Consider the following 26,017-nt stretch of genomic DNA (forward strand, 5'->3'; position numbering starts at 1 on the left):
TTTAGCTCATTTAGAGGAGTTTTTTATTGATATGCGTAGAAGTTTAACCACCTAACTGAATACTTTTTTGATGTCCTCTGTTGTGGACACTGGAACTAACAATCTATTTTAGATGAAATTCATGGTATCACAGGTGATAGGAACTGACTGAGGCAGAGAAAATGAAAAGATAATCATACCATATCATGATCCAGTTAGGGTTTGAAGCAACAACATATAAGCTTAGCAGTTGCATACATTACTGTGATATTTATTTTTTCTTTTTGGATTCTTTTTCTACCAGCGTTTTACTCAAACTGCTAAATGGACAACTGCAGTAAGTGTATGCAGGCATGTAAGCTTCCTTATTCATTTGAAAATCTCCTTTTACACAATTTTTACATAATTACTATGCAATTACTACAATTACTATCCAACGTACTGTTGTCCACTATAATGGACATTACATAAAAAATAAATAACAAGTATGCTCAATCTTGGTCCTGAAGATCTACCACCCTGCAGCCTTTAGCTCCAACCCTATTTTAACACACCTGACCCAGGTAACGAAAGCATTCAGCATGGAAGCTTAGCTACTAGAACTAGATGTGTTGGATCTGACCTTGGCAGTGTGATGAATCTCCAGGACCAAGATTGAGCACCCCTGCTCTAAGGAGAGTACAAGGCTATGGGTGTGGCTGAAACACCTGAACTCAATAAATAGAAGAGGGGTCCACAAATTTCTGTACATCATTAGCATACAGCTTTGAACAGGTTTACACACATAAAATCCATTTTTCTAAATATACACAAAGTTTACTTAATTGCAGGAAATATGTGTTTCGGTGACAAAATTCTTTAAAAGAAGTCAAAAAGAATTTTAAAAACATGGAAAAAATATAAGTATTATAATAATAATTAAGTATTATTTTCACAAGTTGAATTTGAGGGGTTAGGGTTTGGGACAGCCTCCTCCCAATAGATATAAATTTTTAAAAATACATTCTGTACACATTTTGATGATTTTGTAAACATTTTTACAGTGTGGCAGCAGTTTGACTAATTCAGTAAATGGTTAATATACTGTGTATTACTTTTAATCAACCTGTTCCAAAATATCAACAGATGTTATTTGCTATTATATCAAGTTTTCAGTACCATCAGTGCAGCCTGTGTTGTTATGTGAAGAGAGATGGGCACAACAGGACATTTAAGTGACAAACTACTGTGTGGAGAGAAAATTCTAAGTGGTTTTCTGAGCACTGAGGAGGAAAAAAGAGAAATGCAAAAAGTTTGTCACTACCCTCCCAAAGCCAACTTATTTATTTCAATCAGAACTCTGACTGTCACACCCATTACAGCTTACAACAGATGATCACGATGTTCATGATGGCACCACTTCTGACACCTGATAGCAGTGACCATAATGACAAGGATGACCACCAGTCAACTGATCTCCCTAACCATCGTGATTCATCAGATGACCTGGCTCTGTGGAAAAAAGGCAAACATACAAACACACTTCTAAAAAAAAGTAGGAAAAAGTATAGATAAAATCAGACAGCGATGATTTGGAAAAGGCTTCTACTTTACATAACCTTGTTTTAACTTGCAACAAACTGTGTTTACTCACAAGTGTCACGAATGGCCCCTCCAGTCCTGTCCATGTGTTCATGTTGTGTTTTGGTTTAGCCCATGTGCGTTTGTTTTGGTTTCCTAGTTTGGCCCCTTGTTTTGGTTACTCCGCCCCTGATAGTCTCCACCTGTGTTTCCACCTGTCCCTCGTTTACCCTTATGTATTTAAGCCCTGTGTTTTCGCCTGTCTGGTTACTGGTCTTTGTCTGAACTGTTTGGATGTGTGATCGTGTTGATTGTTTATTGTGTGATTCTGGTTTGTCTGTCATGTTTGCCCCCTGTTCAATCCGTGTTGGTTTAACGAACCTGGACTGTCTAGACTACGACCCTGGATTTGCCCTGAATAAAAGTCGCTTATCTCTGCATATGCGTCCACCTCCTCACTCCCCAGCATTACAAAAGGGTCTTTTGACTTTTAAACTGTAAAAGGTGATTTAAAAATCAATGCTTTCTGTTTTTATTTGGATTTTACTCATTGGAAATGGGTTTTCAGACAGTAAGAGGGCTGGGAGGATGGGAAAGCCCTGGTTCAGAAAAAACAGAGTTAAAACATAAATCTTTGACTTGTGTCCTAATTGGCGTATAGCTCTGTGACCCCTGCACACACTCCCTGTGGCTTGGGGTTGAGAGAGTTTTTTTTCTCTGAAGTAACTAAAAACAAACCTGAGGTAAAACCTGTTTTACAGTCAAGGCTGTGTGCACTAGCTTTTCTCACAACTGAGCATGAAATCAGGAAGTCAATGGACAGTCTTTGATAACAAGATTTGCTGGACTCAGGGCTCACAGGGTCAAGTTTTAGCCCATTTGTCTGCACCATGCCTGTTAGGAGGAGGTTGGGTTACAGCATGTTGAAAGCGTCTACCTTCCTTGTACGTTGTGTCCTCCTGTGATACCCCCTCCCCGTGTTTTGTGTTGGGGTAGCGCTGGGGTGGGTCTCCTGGTGCTATTCAGAATAAAAGAGCATCTGCCATAATGCAGTTTTGTCTGCTTCTTCTTCTGCGCCAACAATACAATACAGTTCACACTCAAATGTTTTAAGATTGTACAGAACACACAAACCATTGATCTGCCACTGGTAATCTTTCTTTCTTGGTTGTGTTTTAGAGTGTAAAGCCAAACCTGAGCTGACATTACTCTGAAATCGTGGGGAGCCGACTCCAAAAGCACCTCTCAAACTTTTCATGTCTTTTTCATACTCTAAAACACATCCTGCCACTCTTAGAAATGCTGCAGATGTGGAAGTGTGCTTAAATGCATTCTGACTTCAGTCTCTTTTTTATGTTATCAGGTATGAGGCAGGACCCTGCATAGCACTCTGCATAAAAGCTCTTCTACACTTGCACTCAAGAGCACTTAAAACTCGATGAAACCATCCTGAAGGCAGCAGTGTCAAGACTCCCACATTACTGCGGTCTACCGACACCTCAGTAAAGGAAGCACAGGTGATGTCAGAAACACCCATTAGCTGTATATAGTTGGGGCCACAACAGACTTCTATTAGTATTCTCTTCTCAGACTGCACAACATCTCGAGGTCTCTCTGTGAACCTGAGCCTAATGTTTAACTTCCACTCTAGGGATGACCTGATATTTAAGCTCGCTGGTGAATTACTGACCAGACTTATGGCATTTAAAATACTCTGAGATTGCTGGGCTCCTTTATAGAACCAAATTAAAATACAGTCCAGTGAGGGTTTTGGGTGCAAATGAATCTCTTAGCTGTGAGGATAGTCTGCCAGCAAAGGTTTATAAAAATGTGAGCTATTCTTCTTCACTAGAGGGCTCATCCCTCAGTAATGGGGTGGGGTTTGCTTTCAAAAGAATGGAATCAGATAAGGTGTCCTCAATGGGTCATGGCCATTTTGTGTTGTAGAGTTGCCTCTTTTCTATTGATATTCTATTCACTGGTCAGCTTGACAAACACCTAGATTCAATTCAAATTTAATTTCAATTAAGCCCTTAAAATCTCAGGTTTAATACACAGAATGGCTTATTATTCAGTAACTACAGGGACTTCAGTTATTCTTAGGTCATAGAAGTGTGTAATGGGCCCAACTTTAGGCCCATCGGTGGTCCCTGGTCATTTAAGAGGTTAATCTGCATGGTGCTTTTTTAAATCAAGATGATTTTTAAGGATTTGTAAGGACTGAATGGGAACTGAGTGGTAGAAACGAAGAGAGAAAGTGAAGAGTTGGAGAGGAGCTGGAAGAGTTTGCTCATGTTATTAAAGAATATGGGATCACAGGATCAGTTTCTGTTCCTCCTTGAAAACGCTGTAACAGCGAGAACAGATCAATCACGTAAACATTTAGACTGAGAACTGATAAACTTACAACCCTGCAAAAGTTCCTTCATGAGATTGTAAATCTGCTGCTCGGTCTCAATGGATGATTTTCCACATTCCCTCTTTTCTTTTCCCTGTAATAAGTTGTTTTTATTACACTGACATTTTTATGCAACACAAAAGTTTTTATTTTCATTTATTAAAAAAACAAATATTGTAACTACACACAGCAATGATCAAGAATCTGTAATGCGATTTCACGTTTAAAATTTCATTGTCAAAAGGACAATTATTTCTTCTAGACTCCTGTGATGAAAGATCTGATAAATTGTTCAACCCCTAAACGACAGATGCTTCACTCCACTGTTTTCAAACAGTACAAACAGCTTTTCAGTTGAGCCAGAGATGAACCTGAAGTGCTTATTGAAAATATATTTCTACTCTTACATCCTTTGCCAGAAAAAATGGATTTTAAAATCCCAGATGGTGGATTTACAGAACTGGAATAAACAATGCTGACTACAGCAACGATAAGCTTTGGTCCATATACCTATATATGATCCGAGTATCCTTTACAAAATGACAGTAAAAAGAATGCTTAATGAGTATTAATGCAACAAATAGGTAAATGTTCCCATTATTATAAAATCACTAAATATTGATTATTAAAATCATGATTTATAATGAAATATCTTGCTGGTTGTTCTGTCTGCGATGAACTATTCCTTTTTGTGAGATCTTGGTACAAACTTTAGAGTCACAGGGACTGTCGGCTGAAAAAAGCTATTGAGCTGGATGGGAATCTGAGAAAAAGACACAAAGATCAAGAACAGTCATTCAGAATAGTGTTCAGCCAAAAGGTGAAAACACACAGCACACAAACGCAGTCTGAAGATGATACTGGAAATCATTTACTGTGTGTCTACACTGAATGCCTGTGAAAAGCAATAATGCAATATTTTTACTTTTTTAATTTTCAGTGTCCCCCAGCTAGCACTGTGCATCATCACACATTTGACTCATATCGTGCAATGCGATTGTCACACAGTTATTTCAAATAATCTGTAACGACAAGCTTCCAGTACTTTTTAGCTATACTAGCCTTGGAAGCAAACGTCACACACCAAGCATGTCTACATTGGTAATTATTGTGTAAATGAGATTTTCTTGCCAAGCTATTGCTTTCAAGCAAAGAGCGCTCCTACCTGTGTCTCTCTGCATGTCTCTATGCTGAAGTTCTGCAGCAGCTTCACCACCACCACTTTCATGATCATCAAAGCAAACCTCATTCCTACGCAGTTGCGAGGCCCGAGGCCAAATGGCATGAAAGTGTACTGGTTGATGTCATTCTCTGAACTAAACCTTCAGTAATCAGAAGAAATCAGAGAGACACCCTTGTTAGCAACGCAGCTTCACCTCATAAAAATAAAAGCATGAAAATATGAGCTGTCACATATTCTAGTGGTTTTAGTGTTTTATTATAGCAAAGAAGCCAACCACAATATACATGGTGTTAAAAGCAGTGTTGGGGTACAGAACTCCATTACAAATTACTCATTAATCAGTAATCAGCGCTAAAGCTACTCAGAAGCCACCATGAAATCAGTTAATGCATTCTAACGGGTCTTGGCTTAACGGGTTGCCTTTGGATCTATAGCATTTAATTTGAGATCCAGAGTGTACTAAATGGAGAAGAATGGAATCTAATAAACTTCAGTTCCTATGCAGACAGATGCTGGATTTACTAAGAAGTTCCACAATGGCTGGGCAACATACATCATTGTCATCATAAATTATATCACAACACAATACAGTATGTTTTTCTGTCATGCATATCATCAGTTCTTTTAGAACCGTGACCAACTGCAAATTGTTAAAATTATTCCTGTTTAACTGGATTAAGTGCAACACAGTAGCAGAAATACTGAATTAAAAACACTCTAGCATTACTGTTTCTTTTTCTCCATTTATCTTTTTTCTCTGAAACAGATCAAATGTCTGAATAAATGAATATTGTGACGTATCATGTATTTTGAAGAAATTATATACTGTCTTGATGCATCACAACATTATTCCATTGCAATCCTGTTATGTAGCATTTAAATTCTTATTTTAGAAGAGCACTTTTACTTCTGTCATTATTTCACCGAAGTAACAATACTTTTACTTGAGTGTGGGTTTAGTCTACTCGCTACACCTCTGCTTAGCATACAGTTCTGCAGGTCATTCTGTACAATGATAACAGCTGGAGCAGAAGGGCAGTATGACAGGGATGCAGTGACCTTACCTCTCAGGCCTGAACTCTTCAGGAGATTCCCACAGCTGTGGATCTCTGTACAGAACATAAGTTGGAATTGCAACAAGAGTGCCTTTAGGTATCGTGATCCCATTGAGCTCAATGGTCTTCTTACACACTCTCTCCAGACGTGGGGCAGTAGGGAGGAGACGCATTGACTCACTGATGACCATGTCTATGTACCCCAACTTCATCAGCACGTCGTAGGTCACTGGAGCCTGACAATATGGAGATGTAATTCTATTAAACTGCACTCAAAGTTGAGTTGTTCACTTAATTTGACTTAGCAAGTCAACAAAAGGATTCATTTTAATCAAATGTTTGCATACAATTATGCAAAAAAAAACAAAAAAAACAAAAACAAATTTCAAATGTAAGCCATTTTAACAGCGTTCTTGTTAGTTTATGTGGAGTTTGTGAAGCCTTGGGCTCACATTACAAGGAAAGGCTTCATCAATCTCTTCGACCAGTTTGCTCTGGAGGTCTGGATTAGTTGCGAGATTATACAGTAGAAATGTGAGGGTGGTGCTGGTGGTCTCATATCCTGCCAGGACAAAAATGGAGGACTGGGAAAGAATCTCATGGTCAGTCAAACCTGGGATAGAAAACACAAAGCCACACTTCTCGCTGAAAGAGCACCAAACTCAAGAAGAACAAAGACTTTAGGTGAAGCATTCAGTTTGCACAGTGTTTGCTATTGTTCTTAAACAGGGAGTTTGTTAACCTTTGACTGGCTGCTCACTCAAGGCTTTCTCAGCTTGCTCATCCAAAATCTGGTTCTGGATCATCAGGTGCAGGAAGTCCACTCGTTTCTAAAAGGAGAGAACCTGACTGTAACATAGACGTATTTGCAGTACATTTAAATACAGTGGCTTTTTGCTAAGACGAACACTTTCAAGTTATTTCACACATACATTATTACTTGTGCTATGCTGGTCTTTTATCTTCCTCAGGGAACTGTAGAAAAAGTCCATACTTGATTTTGAAAACAGAGTAATTCCCAATTTCCCTAAAAGTGAAGCAGTGAAGGGAAACAGGGCTGCAATACAAAAGGGCAAAATGAATTAATATCAGGAAAAATACACAAATCAATAAATTATTTCAGACACTTTCTCCTAATCAGTCTGTATCACACCTCACCAGTAGGATATCATGAGTCGGGTTTTCAGTTAATGTAAGCAGATTTTCCTCACCAATAGGAGACTCGCAATGCACTTTGGTACATGTTCAGCTGATGCTGTTTTCTATAGTTTTCACTAAATTACAAGTGCATTATGGGAGACTGTAGTGCTCTCAGAATCAGTCTGAATTTCATTTTATAATTCAGACAGTAAGGGGCAAATTTACTAAGTGAGGCACCAATTGCCGTCAGTGTCTAGTAGTTTAACACATGACCAGCACAATATAAACTCGTTCAGCTGGCAGACTTTTTGTTTGAAAGCCTGTTTCCACCAGATATGAGAAAAAAATCTTTCTATTCCTTCCCTATTCTTTCCACTTCAAACTTTTACTCATTAGGTTGCAATAATGACTTATTTTTTTCAACATTTTGACTTTGTCAGTTAGAATAATCACTAATGCAAAAAAAAAAGACAAAAAATAATTATTATTAAAGTATGTGATTATGTCAATATCACAAGTTGTTGAGAAAATAAGACATTAATTTGTCAGAGTTTCAATAAGTGCTTTGAACAGTTGTTTGGAAAATTTTCAACACAAGTAAATGTGAAAAACACATGTCTCTGAGCACAAATATAGTGCCATTGCACCTGTTTAAGAAATCACAAAAGCCTTTCAAATACCAAAATGAAGTTTACGATGATAAAAAACATTAGTAAACGATAAAAAATCTTAGTAAACCAGCCCTGAAAGAAAAATAGCCAACATACTCAAAATGCCCTAAAACACAAACAGGGATCAACTCTCATAGTCATAGACTAGTCACAGTCACTGTCATAGACCAGTTACAGACTTCAACTGTGACAGAATTCCCAACAGTACTGCTTTATTTTAACTAAATATAATGGGCTAATAACAGTGAACAGTACATACTTATTATCAATAAAATTGGGCTGAAGAAGCTGAAGTTGAACATCTTCTTGATGTGGGCAACAAGAGGATCATTCAGGTTGTTTATAGAATCGATTTCAACACTAAAGGAGGCGCTGGCAACAACATCCATGGAGTAGGGAGCCAGGACGCTGCAGAAAGAGATAATTAATATTATCTCAATGGATATGGAACAATAATATGGCATTTGTAGCAAGTGTGTGGTTGAACAGTGCAAACTGAATTAAATTAGATCATTAGAGTGTGATGGCGATTTAACTTTCAAGTGAAACTGTGTGCAATTATTCAGCTTCCTGCTTTTAGCCTGCTAGGTAATGAATGCTTGTTAACACATTTCTGAATAAGCACTGATTTGTGAGGTCTTCTAAAGAGTTTTTACACACATACTCTTTAATTTTAATTCCATCTTCTGGGTTCCTCTTCTTCAAGTTCTCAATGAAGCGATCTCCATATGTGTCAGCTATTGGAAAAATCTGGAATATTAAAAACAAAAATTCAAAAAGGAAACAAAAATGCTCACACAACTAATCAACAAGAATGACTGACTAGAAAAGCTCCATGTCATTGCAATTTAAGATTCAAAAGATTCACGTTTTAACAGGTTACTGATTTGTGGTCTGTAGAATTCTGTAGAATTTTCAAATGAGGATGATTAGACACCTAATCTAATATTAATCATTTTACAACCCCATTTCCACAAAAAGTTGGGTTGTGTAAAATGTAAAGAAAAACAGAATGCAATGGTATGCAAACCATCTGAACCCTATCTTTAACTGAAAATAGTATAAAGACAATATATCAAATATACAAACTTTTAATGTGGCACTGCATTAAAACAGGCTAAATTCTGTAGTGGAAATCACAGCATGGGCTCAGGAACACCGCTAAAAACCACCGTCTATAAACACAGTTCATCACTGCACACACAAATGCAAGTTAAAACTCTACCACGCAAAGAAGAAACCATATATGAATAGGATCCAGAAACACCACCGCCTTTTCTGGGCCTGAACTCATTTAAGATGGACAGAGGTGAAATGAAAAATGTCCTGTGGTCTGATAAATAAAAATTAGAACATCTTTTCAGAAATGATCCATCCAGACTGTTATCAATGCACAGTTCAAAAGCGAGCCTCTGTGGTAGTATAGCAGTGCATTAGTGAACATGGCATGGGCAACTTGCACATCTGTAAATGCACCATTAATGCTGAGCAATACATGGGGAAGGCTACTACATACTTCATGTATTACAGCATGGCTCAGTAGTAAAAGACGCTGGGTGCTAACGTGTCCTGCTTGCAGTCCAGACTGATCACCTACTGAAAAACATTGCCACATTTTGAAGTAAAAAATACAATAAAAGAGACCCCCCAACTGTGGAGCAGCTGAAATACTGTATCAAGCAAGAATCAAGAAAAAATTTCACCTTAAAACCTTTAGCAACTGGTCTATATAGTTCCCAAACACTTGTTGTTAAAAGGTGATGTAACACAAGGGTAAACATGCCGCTACCCCAACTTTTCTGAAATGTGTAGTTGCCATAAAATTCAATATAGGCATATATTTAAAAAAAAAAACAATAACATTTGTCAGTTTATACAGGGTTTAAACCCTTAAAATCACAGGCTTACTACATACTAAGGCTTATTATTCAGTAACGACAGGGACTTCAAAGCAAACTGGCAGAGCTATTTTTAGCTAATAGTAGTGCCTATACAGAATGGCCTGGTGAGCCATTCAAGGGGTTAAATGATTGGCACATTATTGCATTCTGTTTCTGCATTACGACGTTTTTTGGGAATGGTGTTGTAATATTCAAAGTGGAATAGATTGTTTTGGTTATGAAATTAGGGTCCGCACCTCCTTCAGTCGTCCACTTGTGAAGAATGGTGAGAGTGAACCACGGATTCGCTTCCATTTCTCATCTTTTACAACACTTACTGCATCTGCAAAGGGGCCGGCCAACTCCAGGTTTGTTTCCTGAACACAACAAAACAATTAGCATCTTATTTAACACCTTAAAATCCCATATCACATACCAAGACTTGTTATTCAGTAACTACATAGGCTACAATGCAAAGTGGTGTTATTTCTAGTGCCGCTGGGTCCTGGCCATTTAAATGGTTAATCCTAATTACACTTATATGAACAATGCATTCTAATCATGGTGGAAGTATTTATGAAGGAATTAACATGTGGGTTTCAAGTATGTGAAGATTGATGTGACCAAGAACATGGACTTACTCTTCTGTTAGTGAAGACAGAATAACAGTCTTTCACCATAATGGATTTGATCATTTCAATATCTAAGACCATTAGAATGGGTAACCTTCCATCATAGATCCTTAGTAAAAAGAGAAATGAACATTTAAACATCATTACTTTAAACAGCTGTTGTTGCTTAAATACCACATGGTGATATGTGAGAATGCCTGGTTGATCTTTTATTCTTACAAAGTATTTTCCTGATATTTCATGCAATGTCAGTACTGTGCAAAAATCGTAGGGACCTAAGCAAACTTTAATGGTTTAAGCAAACTGCTTTATTGTTTAAGTACATTAAGCAAATTGCCCCTATTTGTGTTGGCAATGGTCAATGTTGGCCTGTAAACACACTATATGACATTACAATAAATACAAATAAACATGAATATGGTAGAAGTAATGACCTGAAAACGCAGTAGATATCTTTAGTAGGTTTGGTATCAGATTTCTCCTCAATGACATCAGCCATCACATGCATTCGTTCAGTTCCATCAGCGGTACACTTTATTAGAAGCATATAATAAAGAAATGCTTCCTGTTCAATAATTTTTTAATATAATGTTTTGGGCGCCTAAACCTTTTGCACAGTACTGTATTTGTATACATTTCATATCCAAAATGCTTTTTAAAAACTGCAGTCAAAGATTGTGACCTGAATCTTACTCACCCCCAAATCTTTCCATATTTTTTGTAACACTCAGTGTCAAACTTGTAGAAACCCTAAAATGGAATTGAAACACATGCATGTGTGAAAAAAAGCATTACTCAGTATCTTTGCCTGTGTGCCCTGTTATGGCTGTGGAGTTACAAACCTTTCTGTAAGATAGAAAAGTCCCAAAGAAAGGCCAAGGCCTTGGTCCCGGGACCCCCAGCTTTTTAAAAAATCCATACGGCCACACACCGTAACTGCAGAGAAGAACACAGTCCACACTGAGCACTGCTTACCCACATGGACCCAACAACACATTTCAAAAAACCCCACAGTGCCAGCAGGCAGGTGGAACCTGGTCCACATGTAGTGCCAGTTAAAGTTTAACAAGAGTGGACTTACATAAACAGAAGGGTGACCACCAGTACGACTAGACTCCATGTCACAGATAGAGATGAGAGAATGCTCATTTTTTTCTCGCTCAAGACAACAAACGCTCAGGAACCGTCCAGCCGACCGTCCAGTTTCGCTCTGGCTCTGAGCTGCAGACGCTCTGCTGAGAGGTTTTTGTTGAGATTAGGTAAGGTTCAGGTTCAGGGTAGAGGATGTAGGTGACTAACATGACTAAATAAGGTAAGGAAGAATGGTTCTTATCTCATATTTGGTCAGAGGACCGTCTAGATGACCTCATTTATACCTGTCCTATCAAGGTGTTTACTTGCTACAGTGACATCTGCTATTCCTGACTGTAAAAAACTGACCCACATATTTAACAGGACTGATTAAACAAAGTAAGCTAGGCTTAATGAGTCCTGCGTAAACACCTTGCATAATACTGTTTTATGACTAGCTTATCATAAGGTGATATATTTTTGCCATATTACAGCTTATCTTCAAATATATGTTCTGAATGAAGCTTTAAAAAAGGACTACATTAATACCATAACAAACAATAAGATTTCTATAGTGCCATAAATACTGTTATTATAATTTATAATCAAGGTTTTAAAGTGACACATACACACAATCCGCCCAGTGACCGCTCGGATAGCCTCCAGCTTCCCTTGTGTGTGTGTGTGTATATACGTGTGTGTGTGTGTGTGTGTATATATATATATATATATATATATATATATATATATATATATATATATATCTCACATAGTGAGAATAACTCGTCATGAAACCCCCGTGTTGACAGTCCATGTGTGGACTATGAACAGAGAGGCGCTCCACTTCATATTATTTCTTCACCTCTGGTCAAACTCGAAGTGCTTCGTTCTGTGTAACTGGCGACTCTCCGCACCTTGCTCACTTCAGAAGCAGACCGAATTTCCTCAAATGAAGTTGAAGGGAGTTTGTTTTATTTTCTGTTTCTACTGCTTTCACAGTTTAACGTTAAAACACTGCTTTCTCTCAGCCTCGCGGAAACAGCAGGAGCAACAGCAGTCACGAGACCACGAGCACAGAACGTCACGTTTCAGAGCCACGCCCACGAATACATCTACCCAATCAGCGACAGCCACACCAAGCTCGCGAACAGCCGCTGAAAACGAGATTTCTCCGTTATCCAGAGAACTGAAGCCCACATCTGACGCCAGTGTAACGGGAGAGCAAGTGCTCATGGAAAACCATCACACCTGGCTCAAATGGGAACTCCAGTTTTTAAACGGAATTAAATGGGTCAGCGGTCAACGAAGTAACTCGGCGCGGTTTGATGTGAAATAAGCAGCTCTAGAGAAACCTGCCAGAGTTGTTCACAGTGGCGATGATAGGAACCAGACGTCTGAAAAAGCTCCCTCACAGAAAGCTATGACATAACATGGCTATGGACTGCCTGGTGTCTGACGATGCTTGGGATAAAAGTTTTGGCCTAAAAGGTCTGAATCGATTCATTTTTATCCATTCATGGCAGAAGGGTACCTGCAGTTGTAAGGCAGAATAGTTCCTAAAGAAACGTTTTTTTAATTTTCCATCATAGACAGCATATATAAAGATTCAGAAGACACGTACGCTCGCTGCTGGGTTTGGATAGTAAATGAAATGGCTGTATTTGCGTAGATAGCTGTGCAGACTATAGCTGTGCAGACACAGCAGCCTCCGGTTCCCATCACCACCACTGTAAAGAAATCAGAGTCTGCAAGTTTCTCTACAGCGAACCATGTCACACCAAACCACTCGGAATGAACCCGTTTACATCGCAGATTATTCAACATTAGAAAAACCTGTGGCGTTCCCCTTTAGGTTCTCCGTCTGTTCCAAGACGTCCTGCTTTGTGAAGCAGGGGTGGGTGAATCTGTTCTCTAATAAAATGATTACTTCTGTGAAAATGGACGGATTCCAGGACTCCTACTACAAACTTAGAAGCAACTTCAATTCACAGCACCAACAGGAACGGTCTCGGTCCGGATACTTTAATATAAAACCTACAACCATATTAAACACGACTTCGTGTTAGGGGGTAAACTGCAGATAGACTTCAGTCCAGTTCCTAAACCGTTACGGGAGTTAATGTGAGTAGATGTAGCTGGTTTCTTCCCACCTCTGGGCACATTCACCTCACTGACGAAACGAAGACCCCACCCAAGTGCGTCATTACATTGTTCATAAGCACGGGCTCTTCCTATTCGCCCCGTTACATCAAAAACAGGCCTGCAAAACGAGCCCCCAATGAACAGGGCGGAATGGAGTTAAACGGCTAAAACTCAAAGTTAAAACAGCTTCTAATCACGTGCCCAACCTCCACATTAACTCTGTCAGCCAACACAAAACCAGCCGAGCCTCTGCTGTGTCCACTCGTCCTTTCGCGTATAAACCAGAGTCTCAGATTCTCGAGAACACGAATTCTGAACGGTGTCTTTATGTAAGACATTAAAAAGCTCTTTCACCCACCTGAGGGAACCTCTCAGACGTCCTCGTTGTCCAGCTGTTTTTAAATCTTGTTTTACCTGAGGGTGAACAGCGCCACATACTGGACTGGACCTCAGCGGGAGCCGTTTCCCTTCATGCTCTGTAGTCGTCCTACACAGCCTCAGCGCTAACACGGGCAGCCGTACTCGCCATCATTTACACTTTTGATACATATTCAATTACAGCAAATAAAATCAGTACTAGTAAAATGTATGTATGTAAAATCAATATGTAAAATGAATATGCTTTAAATAATAATAATAAAAAAATAAAATAAATTCTTCCTACAGTTTTACATGCTGGCATTTTGTATTTACATATAAAAATAAAATGTGTATAGAACTTGTATCAAATCAATTTATTACATGTGCAAATTTGATTTTTTCCTTGAGAAAATACTGTTTGTCATGTTTCATCTGTAAAATATAATTCATTCTACTGAAAATGGTTCCTCATACACTAGGAGAGCACAAATCCTACAATCCTAACAAAATTTGATACCAAATTTCTATATTTTCTTAAGTATTTATCAAATTTTACTTGTTCGGACTGAATTTCTTATATATATATATATATATATATATATATATATATATATAAAAACTCTGGATTAAATCCATGACTTTCAACCACAGGACAGGCATGAGCCACGATCCCGTCAGCTGTAGTCTCACAGAAGGCAGATGCAAGCTCTCAAAGGAAGAGCCCAAAATATTACACGCATGTAGAGTGGACTGGAGATGTCTATGACTGTGGATTTGATCTAGAGAACGTCTATGGCTCGGTGCATTTAGTGTCAGTGGATGGCAACAAAATGTTAGTAGTTCATGTCATTTATGTGAACAGCAAACATTTAATTTCTCTAAAAAAGTGGGAAATAGTCTTTACTTCATGAATGTCCATGACATTACACTCGTGCTGGGACAGATATGGCAGGCATGAACCATAAACATTTCCTTTTCCTTTACAGTTAATTCTTTTGTCCACCACTGTGATTGGCAATTTCAAGAACTGAAGAAAAGTACACTGAAATGAACTGACGAATGACGCAGCATCACTCTGTAACAACATTACAGTAAGAAAAGAAAGAAATCATTAACACAAACAAATCCTAAATCACATATACACCATTCAAGCATATAAAATGGAAAAAAGGCAAAGATTCAGTCACTCTGTGCTGAGCGACTCTGAAAAAAGAAAAAAGAAAATGATGTCCTTATGGCTTAAGAGTGCTGGAATAACAGGGTTCTCACTCCATCTCTATCACATCCAAGGACTTTTTGAGAATCATTCGGCTTCCATTCCAAGAAAAAAAATCAGAAAGAAATGGTTATCTTTGTAACGTGAGACACAAAATGATTAAGATTACAGTGTCTGAAACTGTATTTTTACCAAATGTACCAAATGTCCTTGCTGATGGAGTTTGGATATGGAAAAGCTTCCTGAAAGTTCTTTTGTCTTGTGCTAAAATTTCACAGTGTCAAAAACATGAATTTTCTTAAAATTCTTTCTTTACACAAAATAATTACTCCCACATCCAGAACTGTGGGAACTCCGGTCCTGAAGGGCCGCTGTCCAGCACGTTTTGGTGGTTCCCCTACTCAAACACACCCAAAAAACCTGCCAATTTACAGATAAGTTGACTCAGGTGTGTTTGAGCAGGATGATGACTAAACTATGCTGACCACCAGCCCTCCAGGACTGAAGTTGTGCACCCCTGCTATAAATAATGTGCCAAAGGCCATCAAGTTTCACCTCTCACAGAAAGCTTCTACAACAGTTTCTCAACTCCAGTCCCTGCACTGCACTGTTTATGTGTCCCTCCTATCACACCATTTCTGTGGCTACTTCTTAGTCCTTCATGAGCGGAATATGGAATTTTAGAGCAGGGAAAACATGAAAGTATGCAGTGAAGGGAACGACTGGTGTTGGGAAAAATGCTCTTCAATCATCCAGCATAAAGAGACCTGCTTTCCAGATACAGATGTAAAGTAGCCTTGGAGTAAGTTTTAAAGGCAACTGGGATTTCTCTGAAAAAATGCTTTGGTCCAGGACTAGGCTTTGACCTGCGCCTGGAAAACCGGACTCTGCTCTTAAGCCTGGTAACCAAACAGTAGAATTTTAATGGCACAGTTCCATGTGAGGATGATGTGACACACAAAGAATCACTGCACGACGGATGCTCCGTCTCACCGCCCTGTGCGGAATACGAGTAGACGCTGTCTGCTCACTCCTAAATGACTCCATTGCTGACTTGCTGCTTTGAGGCAGTAACAGTGCTCGCTGGAGTCCAACCACTCTTTCATCATTTCCATTACAGTTTCATGACTGCTCCACTTTCAACTCGCGCATGGATCATGTATATATAGAGACACTGAAGGTGACCGACGGATTATTCAGACTTGACATTAGAGTATATAATAATTACAGAGCGCGTGTTCCATGTAAAATCCTCCTGGTGGTTGGTCATAAAGGGAACAGTGTCAGGAATGCTTTCATGGTCGTTTGGACTGTGAGAGTGTGCCACCATGTAGAGTCAAGTGTGGGAATATAGTGATCATCACTTCTGTAGATTGAGAACAGGACTTCCCTGTTGTACCCTGCTTTATCCCCACCTAATAAAAGAAAAAAGCTTTCACTCGACTTTCGCAGCCAAGGCTGTGCCTGTGAAGAACACGTACAAGTGACATTCACTGCAAACTGTGTGATTATCTCTGGGCCTGTGAGTACAGTGATTTTCCATGTTGCCGACTCTTATTTCTCACTAACTGCCACGCTCACTGATCGGCACGAGAGTACATTCAAGTTCAATCGAAATGGGTTGGTCAGAAATATCTCTTGTAGTGCTCATGGTGAAAGTACTGCTGAAATGTCCCAAATACCCCCCCACCCTACGTCTTGTGCCTTTCCCCAAGCCCACTGTCGCCTGAACAAAGGGCCTGCAGAGGGGTCCCGCTCCTCCGAGCCCCGCAGGGCGTCACACGAAGGACGAGAATCCTGTGACGGGAGTTCGTGAGCCGGTGGCTGGCTGGCCAGCGGGCGTGTACACACCCCCAACGCTGTGCTGGGTCACCACTGTCTGATAGTAGCCCTCGCCATCCCTGCTGGCACACTCCTCATAGGCGCAGGCCAGCGTCTGCTTCAGGCCCTTCTGCTGACGCTTCCACGAGTTGAAGTAGGACGGGTCACTCATGTAGTGGTTTACGAACGAGTGCTTGATCTGCTCCTCCTCACAGTCGCTGTCTGTGGCCTGGAATAGATCCCAAGAGCACAAATATATTATAATCACACATAATAAAATTCTAAACCAGTATGATATTGTCTAGAGCAGGGGTGTTCAATTAGTTCCATAAGTGCATGCAACTACAACCCCAATTCCAGTGAAGTTGGGACGTTGTGTAAAACATAAATAAAAATAGAAAACGATGATTTGCAAATGCTTTTCAATCTATATTCATTTGAATACACTACAAAGACTAGACATGTAATGTTTAAATGGATAAACTTTATTGTTTATTGTAAATTTTGAATTTGATGCCTGCAACACGTTCCAAAGACGTTGGGACAGGGGCATCAAAAGTCTGGGAAAGTTGAGGAATGCTAAAAAAAAAAAAAAACACCTGTTTGGAACATTCCACAGGTGAACAGGTTAATTGGAAACAGGTGTCATGATTGGGTATAAAGGGAGCATCTCTGAAAGGCTCAGTCGTTCACAAGCAAGGATGGGGCGAGGTTCACCACTTTGTGAACAACTGCGTGAGCAAATAGTCCAACAGTTTAAGAACAACGTTTCTCAACATGCAATTGCAAGGAATTTCGGGATTTCATCATCTACAGTCCATAATATCATCAAAAGATTCAGAGAACCTGGAGAAATCTCTGCAAGTAAGCGGCAAGGCAGAAAACCAACATTGAATGCCCGTGACCTTCGATCCCTCAGGCGGCACTGCATTAAAAACCCACATCATTCTGTAACGGATATTCCCACATGGGCTCAGGAACACTTCAGAAAACCACTGTCAGTGAACACAGTTCGTCGCTCCATCTACAAGTGCAAGTTAAAACTCTGCCATGCAAAGTGAAAGCCAGATATCAACACTACCCAGAAACGCCGCCGGCTTCTCTGGGCCTGAGCTCATCTGACGCAAAGTGGAAAAGTGTCCTGTGGTCTGACGAGTCCACATTTCAAATTGTTTTTGGAAATCATGGACGTTGTGTCCTCCGGGCCAAAGAGAAAAAGGACTGTCCAGATTGTTATCAGCACGAAGTTCAAAAGCCAGCATCTCTGATGGTGTGGGGGTGTGTTAGTGCCCATGGCATGGGTAACAATGTCCCAACTTCATTGGAATTGGGGTTGTTAAAAAATAAAACAAAACACATCGAATACAACTGGACAGACTATTTTATTTTAAAAACATTTTTTAAATGTAAAGATTTTAACATTGTGGCTCTTGTCTGTAAAAACAAGCCAAAACCCATTCTTTTCAAATATAAAATGGCTTTAAAGAACATATGTTCACCAGAGACAAACATCTTGGCTTTTCATGAGGTAAAATAAATAAAATTAATAAATATAAATATAAAATTCTGTTTAACAAGAGTAAAGATCTGGTGGACCTTTCATGTTGAGCTTTGATTTGATTTGTTCTCAGAACTGAATTTTCTAGATAAATAAAAAAAAGTAGTAGACAAAATGTCTATACATTATACATACATTAACTGGCTTTGCTAGAGAAGTAAGTTGATGAGCCCTGGTCTAGAGGTTACTTTGTTCATTCCATGCAGGAAACTGTGGTTGGATTCCCCACCAGGCAAAACACCATATTATATGAATAAGGGTCCTCTGGCAAGAATCTTAAAGCTGCTATCATCTAGAATCTCAAAAAGCTGTCACTGGAGTGGTAGCCCCCCCAAGGGTACGTTTTCATTACCTTTAGTCAGGGAACATAATTGTAACATATTCTGGTGCAATTATTTTTAAAGATGCACTGACACATTACACCCTCTCTTAAAGTGAAGGCAGTGCACCTTTAAAACTCATTTAAGGTACACAATTAAACCCTTAGGACCACTGTTGTACCTTTGGAAGTATATTCAAATTGTACCTGTACAGTACAGTGTACTTGAGAACACCTGGCAAATGCCATAAATGCAATAATCTATAAGCTATTCATTTAATCTAACATGACATTTTGAATACACTGATCAGTCATGGGTGTTTGTCGAGTGTTTTCAGTGAACCACAGTCTTTTTAATGAGCCTTTGTTGCAATTGTTTATAAGCCTACATCCTTTTTTAACCATCTGTCACTGATTCTGTGGAAAAGACATACAGTAGGAAATAAAACATTAGATTTGGATATTTTATCATCAGTTTCCTATCTAAAGGGCCATGACACCTTGGTATAGCAAATCCTGTTTACCAAAGTTTTTGGTAGCATATTATTTATTTTTATTTAAAACATATGCTGCATATACTTTATAAAAATGTAATTTAACAAACTACAGTAAATTATTTTTCATCCAGATACTGCAGGCATAACGAGCACAAGTCATGGGCACCAACATACCTGCTTGTGGAGCGCTGCTTTGAATCACTTTGCTTAATAGTCTTCACAACAAGCATTTGAAGGCTGCTGTGTATCTGAAAGTCCTTTATTGCAGGTTCAACCATTTTGTGACCCTATTTTTATCAGTGCTTATCACAGAGTGCTACCTTGTGTTGGGCATGCATGCGCAGAAGGTGGAAGACTGCCTGTTTAAAGGTGTAAGTTTGAGCCAGGACTCTACCTCAGACTCAGATATTTCTGCAGGCCTCTCTGTGAGCGCTGTGGACTCTGTGGAGACTGCACCATTGTAGTTGTTGCAGATATCTTCATCTGAGTAGCGCAGACCTGCAGGGTTGGGCCGAGGGGGCGATCTGCCATAGGAGAGAGATGGGACAGTAGGGGGTGGGATGATATAGTGCATATCAACTCCTTAGAAAACCAGCAAAGGAAAGGCATCACTCTAAAGAACCCTTTGACACCTTTACTTACATAAGATTGATAAATAAGATATAAAATATAAAGTTGGTATGAACAAAATTTATGCCAGTGGTTCCCAAACCTAATCCTGGAGTAGGGGAGAGCAGGGCACACACGGGTTGAAATATAACATAGATGTATATAGTTAAAAAGGCTTATGTAGATCAAGCATCTGTTCATCTTGTTTTAGATCCATAAAAGTAATTTTACAACTAGTGCTCTTCAATGACTGATTTGAGTGTATCAAAGAATACACTTCTATATAATTGTAATCACTCTCTTACTTGCAGTACCACTGTAAGGCATGTAAATAATTAAAGAAAAAGTTGAGTGATAATCAGGCTAAAGTTCAGCCTCCAGACAGTGGGATTAGTTTTAACACAGGTTTACAATTAAGCCCCCCCCAATAAACAATGAGAGAAACCTGTGTTCCCCTTATACAAATTTAAGAGAGTTAATTCATTGCAAGTTTTTACTCACAGATTTATCAAAAACAGACTACAGGTATTATGTAAACAAAGCCTCGGGCTATAAAGAGGCTATAACTCTGTCTCTCTGTGACATGTGATGTGTACTTCAGCGTTCTCTCTTCTCTCTCCATGCAGGAGACAGACAGTCCTTAAAGTGTCCCTACTCTGCCCCTGATTTACCACAGCTGTCTTGAATCAGGGACAGGAGCAGCGTGTGTGAGTGTGAGGAAGTGGTGGCCACAGTGTGTGTGTGTGTCTATATATATATATATATATATATATATATATATATATATATATATATATATATATATATATATATATATATAAAGCTATATACTGTGGAAAAAGATTTTTGTAGCAGTATGATTTTAATTTTGGGAAAAAACCTCTCTCCGTGGAGACAGAAACCTGGAGTCAGGGACCTCAACCCTGAAGAGATAAAACATCCTAACACTGTACAAATATTACAAATAACTGGCTTGTTTAGTAATTAATTTAAATGAACACGACAAGGCATTGAATAATAAGTTTAATCAGCTGGTGGGCATATATGGATCAAAGACATGTAATTAGTCAAAGGATACTCTAGTTATTTAGGAGCAGATGGTAGAGGGGTCTCTGGTAAGAACTGGAACAGACTGTTAGCTTAAAGAGTGCAGCTAAAGGCTCTATATGAATTACACTAAGAATTTTATGAAACCATGATTAAATGGATAAACAATTAATATTTGACCAGCTTTAAGAACTGAAAGAAAAAAGGAAGATGTCATTTTAACAGGAATACTTTAACTATGTATGCATGACTCAATGGATCACATAAGACAAATTAACAAGACAACAAAATGAAATCTCCATCATAAAACCATATAGAGTTAGAAGTGTATCACAGGCTTTACTGAAAAGATTAAGTTCTGGTGAATGGTAGGGGCAGGAGATTCCATAATGTTTTCTGCAAAGTTCATGAAATTCAGATTATTTAAACAGATTACAGTCCGTATTGCTGGGGTGCAGGCTCCTGAAATACCTCAGTTTAAGGCTTGAAATAAGAAAGAAGAAGAGCTCTGGAAGCCCAGCCGTAAGAGTCCTGCCCAGTGGGATCCAGATTTAACAACATTGGTAAACGGATGCCCGTTACCTCTGGGGAATCTGGCTGTTATAAATCCTTTGAATTTAGCAAACTAGGCTGCCTTTGGAAGACAATCAGGCTGCCTGTAAATTATTCAGCAAAAATGGTTTTGATACTCCAGGACCGGGTTTGGAAAACAGTGATTTACACCAATATAATTTCATAACTGTTGCTATGGATTAGTAATAAAGATATGGAGCTGGAATAATGAACCAGAGAGAACAGTAGGAGATTTAAAAATAAAAAATAAAATAAAAAATTAAAAAATGCCAACTGGTCACTGTTGATTCACTAAGAAGGAAAAGTTTAATCCGTTTAAAAAAAATAATTTATAGTCAACTAATTGTAGAATGAGATGGGCATTGGGCTCTCACCTGGTGCCGTTTTTCCTCAGGAAGGAGCTCTTGACGTGGATTGGTCTGCTATTCAACTCCAAAGCTGTGAAGCCTCCATTGTCCAGAGTGACAGATTCCTCCACCGTGGAAACAGCTGCACCTGTAGCGGTTAGCAAATCATCATCACAGCAACAACAGCACCTGGATCACCACCTAACGTACAGCTAACGCTAATGCAAAGACACTTAAAAGGGTCATTCAATTAGAACGATTCTCAAAGCAAACAGGACAGCAGATCAACACGCAGCAGCTGGAGCATGAGAACAGACTGTGAGTAAGTGGATGGGCTCTGTATGCTGTACAGTGCTTGTATGTGGTGAGATTGGTGGATGGATGGGAGGTTGATGATAGAATGATGTGGTTTTGAACACACCTGTGCCACAGCTCTTGTACTTCTTGTTCTGTCCATGCAAGATAAGCCCAAAAATCACCACCAGCAGCAAAATCAGTCCACACAGTGCCAGGACGATCAGAAACCACCACTCCTCATAAAATGGATTCTCCAGGTGGGCTGTGTGAGTGGACAGGAGACACAATACAGAACAACCCTTTAAGGACAACACAAAAAGCAGCTATTTCTCCCATTTAATCTACTTTTAATTGTGATTTCACTGCATTTAATTACATTATTACATGTATTTCATACAGACAGAACATGACAGAAATAGAAAAGAGAATTCTTCACAGTTCAGTCACCTTTTACTGTTACTATCACAGTGCTTCCAACAATAAATGGCAGCCTTGTGTGGTTGTTATACACTGATAGAGCATACAAAGAAATCTCCAGCCCCACATGCTGATACATTTTGTTACCTCCAATGTGAACATGCAATGTGTAAAGTGCTGTTATCTGTGACTGTTTTTTTCTTTAAATTACATTACAAAGTGGTTAATTCATACAGGATTATTATTACTGAAGGAACACCAAGTTTGGCTAATTATAGAAGGTATTTTGAGAATAAATATTTTCTTTTCCCAAAATATCAAACATCAAATGTAATCAAATTCAAAGCCCAATAAATAAAATATTACAACTGTAGTATTGAAAGTTTAGAATATGCATTTACAACACAATTGCTCCACTTGTTTTAATGGGCTACATGTATAATAAATACTGAATGACACCATGCTAATATCTGTAAAATGTATGGTGTAACTCATTTGAAACAGAAATTACATTTAATTCTTGCAACCAAGCAGCAATAACCACTAGGCTAGAGGTCCTTGTTCTCATTCACTAAAGACCTGGTGTACAAAGCACATGTTACATGACTTTTTTTTGGTGCTGGCAACAGACCTGCTGTCGAGAGTCATCAAGTGAGTGAGTGGGTAGAGAAAACTGTGAGGTAAACAACCATGACATCATCTTCAATATCTAACCAGAAGCTATTGATAACAGGGCACTCCCAAAACACAGCCATGGCAGTAAACTTCCACAGATGGTTTCACATTTCATTTCCTGGTGAAATTAGTTGTGGGAATTGCCGTCCATATTTGGAGGTGCAGTGAAATAAAATGGGCTGGCGTGTGAATCTTATTTCCTCTCGTGCACTCTCGGGTGTGAGCAGAGGATAGAGTGGCCTAGATGTGCCAGTGATCTAAAGACATGTCTTCTGACAGTGCTTGACTGACTAGTGTGACAACAAAGTTGAGAAGGAATGACACAGGCTCAGAGGTAGATGAAGTAACGCCTGTGGTGTGAAAGTTTGAGTCTGGACACATGACCCGTACATATAGCCTCCTGCCCTGGGACAAACAAAATCTGAGGGACTCTTCTCATGCAAGACTTTCTCAACAAAAACGCACACTGTTTAAGGCTGCGCAATATATTGTTTGCATCGCTGTTACAGTATTGCTTTTTTCACATTTTTTTACAATATATTTTTTTCAATATTTCACCAGGTCACCAGAATAATTATAAACAATTACGTATTTTATTGTGTGCTGTGGACATCCTAACCAGTTCTCACACATTTCAGACGGTGTTTGGATGAATAAAATATTTCACGTCTTCAAACAAATGTAAATTATTTTAGACAAAATAATGCATGGCAGTTTTTATCTGTGCCATATTAATGAATCACCCTTGTGGTTTTAGTATACAACACTGTGCAAATGTCGGAGACCACCCTTCATTTATTACATTTCCAAAACATCTGTGAAGCTATTTTTTTTTCAAAAAGATAGTTTTTAAGAGATTAGATATAAGATAGTCTATTTGCATAATGAAAGGGTAAGTAAATTAATACAAGGGAAAAACAGGAGTTTCCAAAACCGACCACCAAAACTGTCCCCAGCAGATAAAAAGTATTTGGAGTGTTCATCTTTGAGAGAGAGGAAAAAATGAAGCTCCACTCTTGCTTTAGATCTGAAAAATCGACAGGTGTTTCTGTCCATCCTTCCACTCTGAGAAGACTACTCAACACTATGAGTCTGAAAGGACTTGTGAGAGTGTGAGAGCATATCTCTGCAGAAAAGCTGGAAAAATAATGTCCCAAAAAGAACGGAAGCTGTAATAAAGACAAAAGGTGGAAACAATAAATACAGAAAAATCTGATATTCTATTTAGTTTTTAAGAGTTCTGTGTCATTTTCTGTTTAATATGTTTTCAAATTTTTCCTGATACTGAAAAATGAATAACTTAATGGCTGTTCTGACTGGAAGTTAAATAAATAAAGTGTGGTCTCTGACTTTTGCACAGTACTGTATTTCAGGCATACGACAATAGGAATATGTAGCAATACGACAGGATTTTTGTCCCTATTGTACAAGCCTATCACAACAGATATGCAATCTGATACCCACACTGTTTAGCTTGCTTTCTGAGTGATGAACATAAGTCACTTTTGAATTCGCAATGCACGCTTTTTCAGTGAATTTTGCAGAGTAGAATATCTCCCCAGGTGGTTTTCGCAACCATGGCCAAGTGAAATGAATGGCCATTTGAAAAGCTCTCAAAAAGACTGTCCTTGCCAAACATAAGGCCACCAATGTGCTGACAAGTGTCTTTGAATGGCATTACCTTATGTAGCACAAACTATGAGGAGTGTATAGCGGTGCTGGTTCATTGCTACTGGTTCTGTGGAAAAGTTTGATTTAACAGCTTTTTAGTTATTTTCATAACTTTTTTAGGGGTACAATTAAGTGTAGGATTGGACTCTAGCACTGTAAACTTCATCAAGTTTCCAGTAATGTCACTGCAGTCTCTGGCTACAATAAGCAGAACTCATTAGGTAATAAGGACAATAGTTCCCTTATCTGGTTAATATGGTGTGAAGCTAGATAATCATGGCCGTCCATTAGATCATAAAGACAGAACTGAGCAGTTAGCACTCTCCTCTGCACATGGTGAGCTGACCTATGACACTGCGTGGGTGGCAGCTTGAAGTGACTGGCACCATCCCAGATTAGAAGATATTGTGGTATAGAAGTGTTTTACAGTGGAGTGAGAATTAGCTAGAATAAATATCTGGAGAAAACTGGGGGCAAGAAAATGAAAATAAACACAAAAACAGTAACTTTGAAGCCGCCCTCCAAAGCAGTACTAATACAGGTTAGAGTTTTATTCCTCAAATAGGTTTTAGCTTGCTTATATGTGTAAACCTTGAAGGCATGTTATTCTAGAGAAAACCTGGTGTTTGGAGAACAGATTTTTGCTTATGTTGTGTTTTGCTTATGTTGTTAAACTATCTTTGCTGTTGTTATCAATTCAATTTCCGAGCTATGTGATCATATTCTGATGGCTGACTGAGCTACACCAACCTTAAGAATTATGATCAGACTTGTTCAAACCTGTGCTCTTTATATGGGTTTGCGTAGAGCAGGTGCTTTTTTTGCTTGCTTATCATATATGACTTCATGCTGTCACACTATAGGTTGCACAGTTACATAGCTTACATTTTAACTGGGAT

The 26,017-nt window shown here is 38.9% G+C and overlaps 2 protein-coding genes across 6 annotated transcripts in view; both read right to left on the bottom strand.

The window, feature by feature from the left end:
- Positions 1–4,057: 4,057 nt before the first annotated feature.
- LOC108430602 (cytochrome P450 3A27-like) lies at positions 4,058–14,256 on the bottom strand. Of its 3 annotated transcripts, none has more exons than XM_017703191.2 (14): positions 14,070–14,256; positions 11,580–11,730; positions 11,341–11,434; positions 11,196–11,248; positions 10,508–10,607; positions 10,124–10,243; positions 8,651–8,736; positions 8,246–8,394; positions 7,108–7,232; positions 6,918–7,005; positions 6,628–6,788; positions 6,185–6,411; positions 5,103–5,259; positions 4,058–4,700 (listed from the first exon to the last, which is right to left on the bottom strand). In XM_017703191.2, the coding sequence occupies exons 2-14, from the start codon at positions 11,645–11,647 to the stop codon at positions 4,617–4,619; spliced, it is 1,512 nt and encodes a 503-aa protein (XP_017558680.2). In that variant the 5' UTR covers positions 11,648–11,730; positions 14,070–14,256; the 3' UTR covers positions 4,058–4,616. The 3 variants fall into 3 exon arrangements, with proteins under 3 accessions (XP_017558680.2, XP_017558679.2, XP_017558681.2); XM_017703190.2 differs by having other exon boundaries at positions 11,580–11,733; XM_017703192.2 differs by lacking the exon at positions 14,070–14,256 and adding an exon at positions 12,432–12,602 and having other exon boundaries at positions 11,580–11,733.
- Positions 14,257–14,920: 664 nt separating this feature from the next.
- The window catches only part of sdk1a (sidekick cell adhesion molecule 1a), a 316,953-nt gene continuing 305,856 nt past the window's right edge, over positions 14,921–26,017 (bottom strand). For 2 of the 3 annotated variants that reach the window (XM_017703196.2, XM_017703194.2), the window contains 4 exons: positions 22,480–22,617; positions 22,086–22,206; positions 19,877–20,006; positions 14,921–17,337 (listed from right to left, as the gene is read on the bottom strand). In XM_017703196.2, the coding sequence (XP_017558685.1) occupies positions 17,065–17,337; positions 19,877–20,006; positions 22,086–22,206; positions 22,480–22,617 (662 nt within the window). In that variant the 3' untranslated portion in view covers positions 14,921–17,064. The remainder of the gene's footprint in view (positions 17,338–19,876; positions 20,007–22,085; positions 22,207–22,479; positions 22,618–26,017) is intronic. The other variant, XM_017703195.2, reaches the window with a different exon arrangement.

Source organism: Pygocentrus nattereri, chromosome 27 (genome assembly GCF_015220715.1).
Source record: "Pygocentrus nattereri isolate fPygNat1 chromosome 27, fPygNat1.pri, whole genome shotgun sequence".
NCBI classification, from domain to species: Eukaryota; Metazoa; Chordata; class Actinopteri; order Characiformes; family Serrasalmidae; genus Pygocentrus; species Pygocentrus nattereri.

What these genes read in the sequence shown, in the direction of transcription:
- LOC108430602 (XM_017703191.2), bottom strand. Translation starts at nt 11,647, where the DNA reads ATGAGCATTCTCTCATCTCTATCTGTGACATGGAGTCTAGTCGTACTG. An exon ending in GATGGAATTAAAATTAAAGA is followed by an intron (nt 8,395 to 8,650) that starts GTATGTGTGTAA and finishes CTCTTTCTGCAG; the next exon opens with CGTCCTGGCTCCCTACTCCA. An exon ending in GAAGAGTTCAGGCCTGAGAG is followed by an intron (nt 5,260 to 6,184) that starts GTAAGGTCACTG and finishes TGATTACTGAAG; the next exon opens with GTTTAGTTCAGAGAATGACA.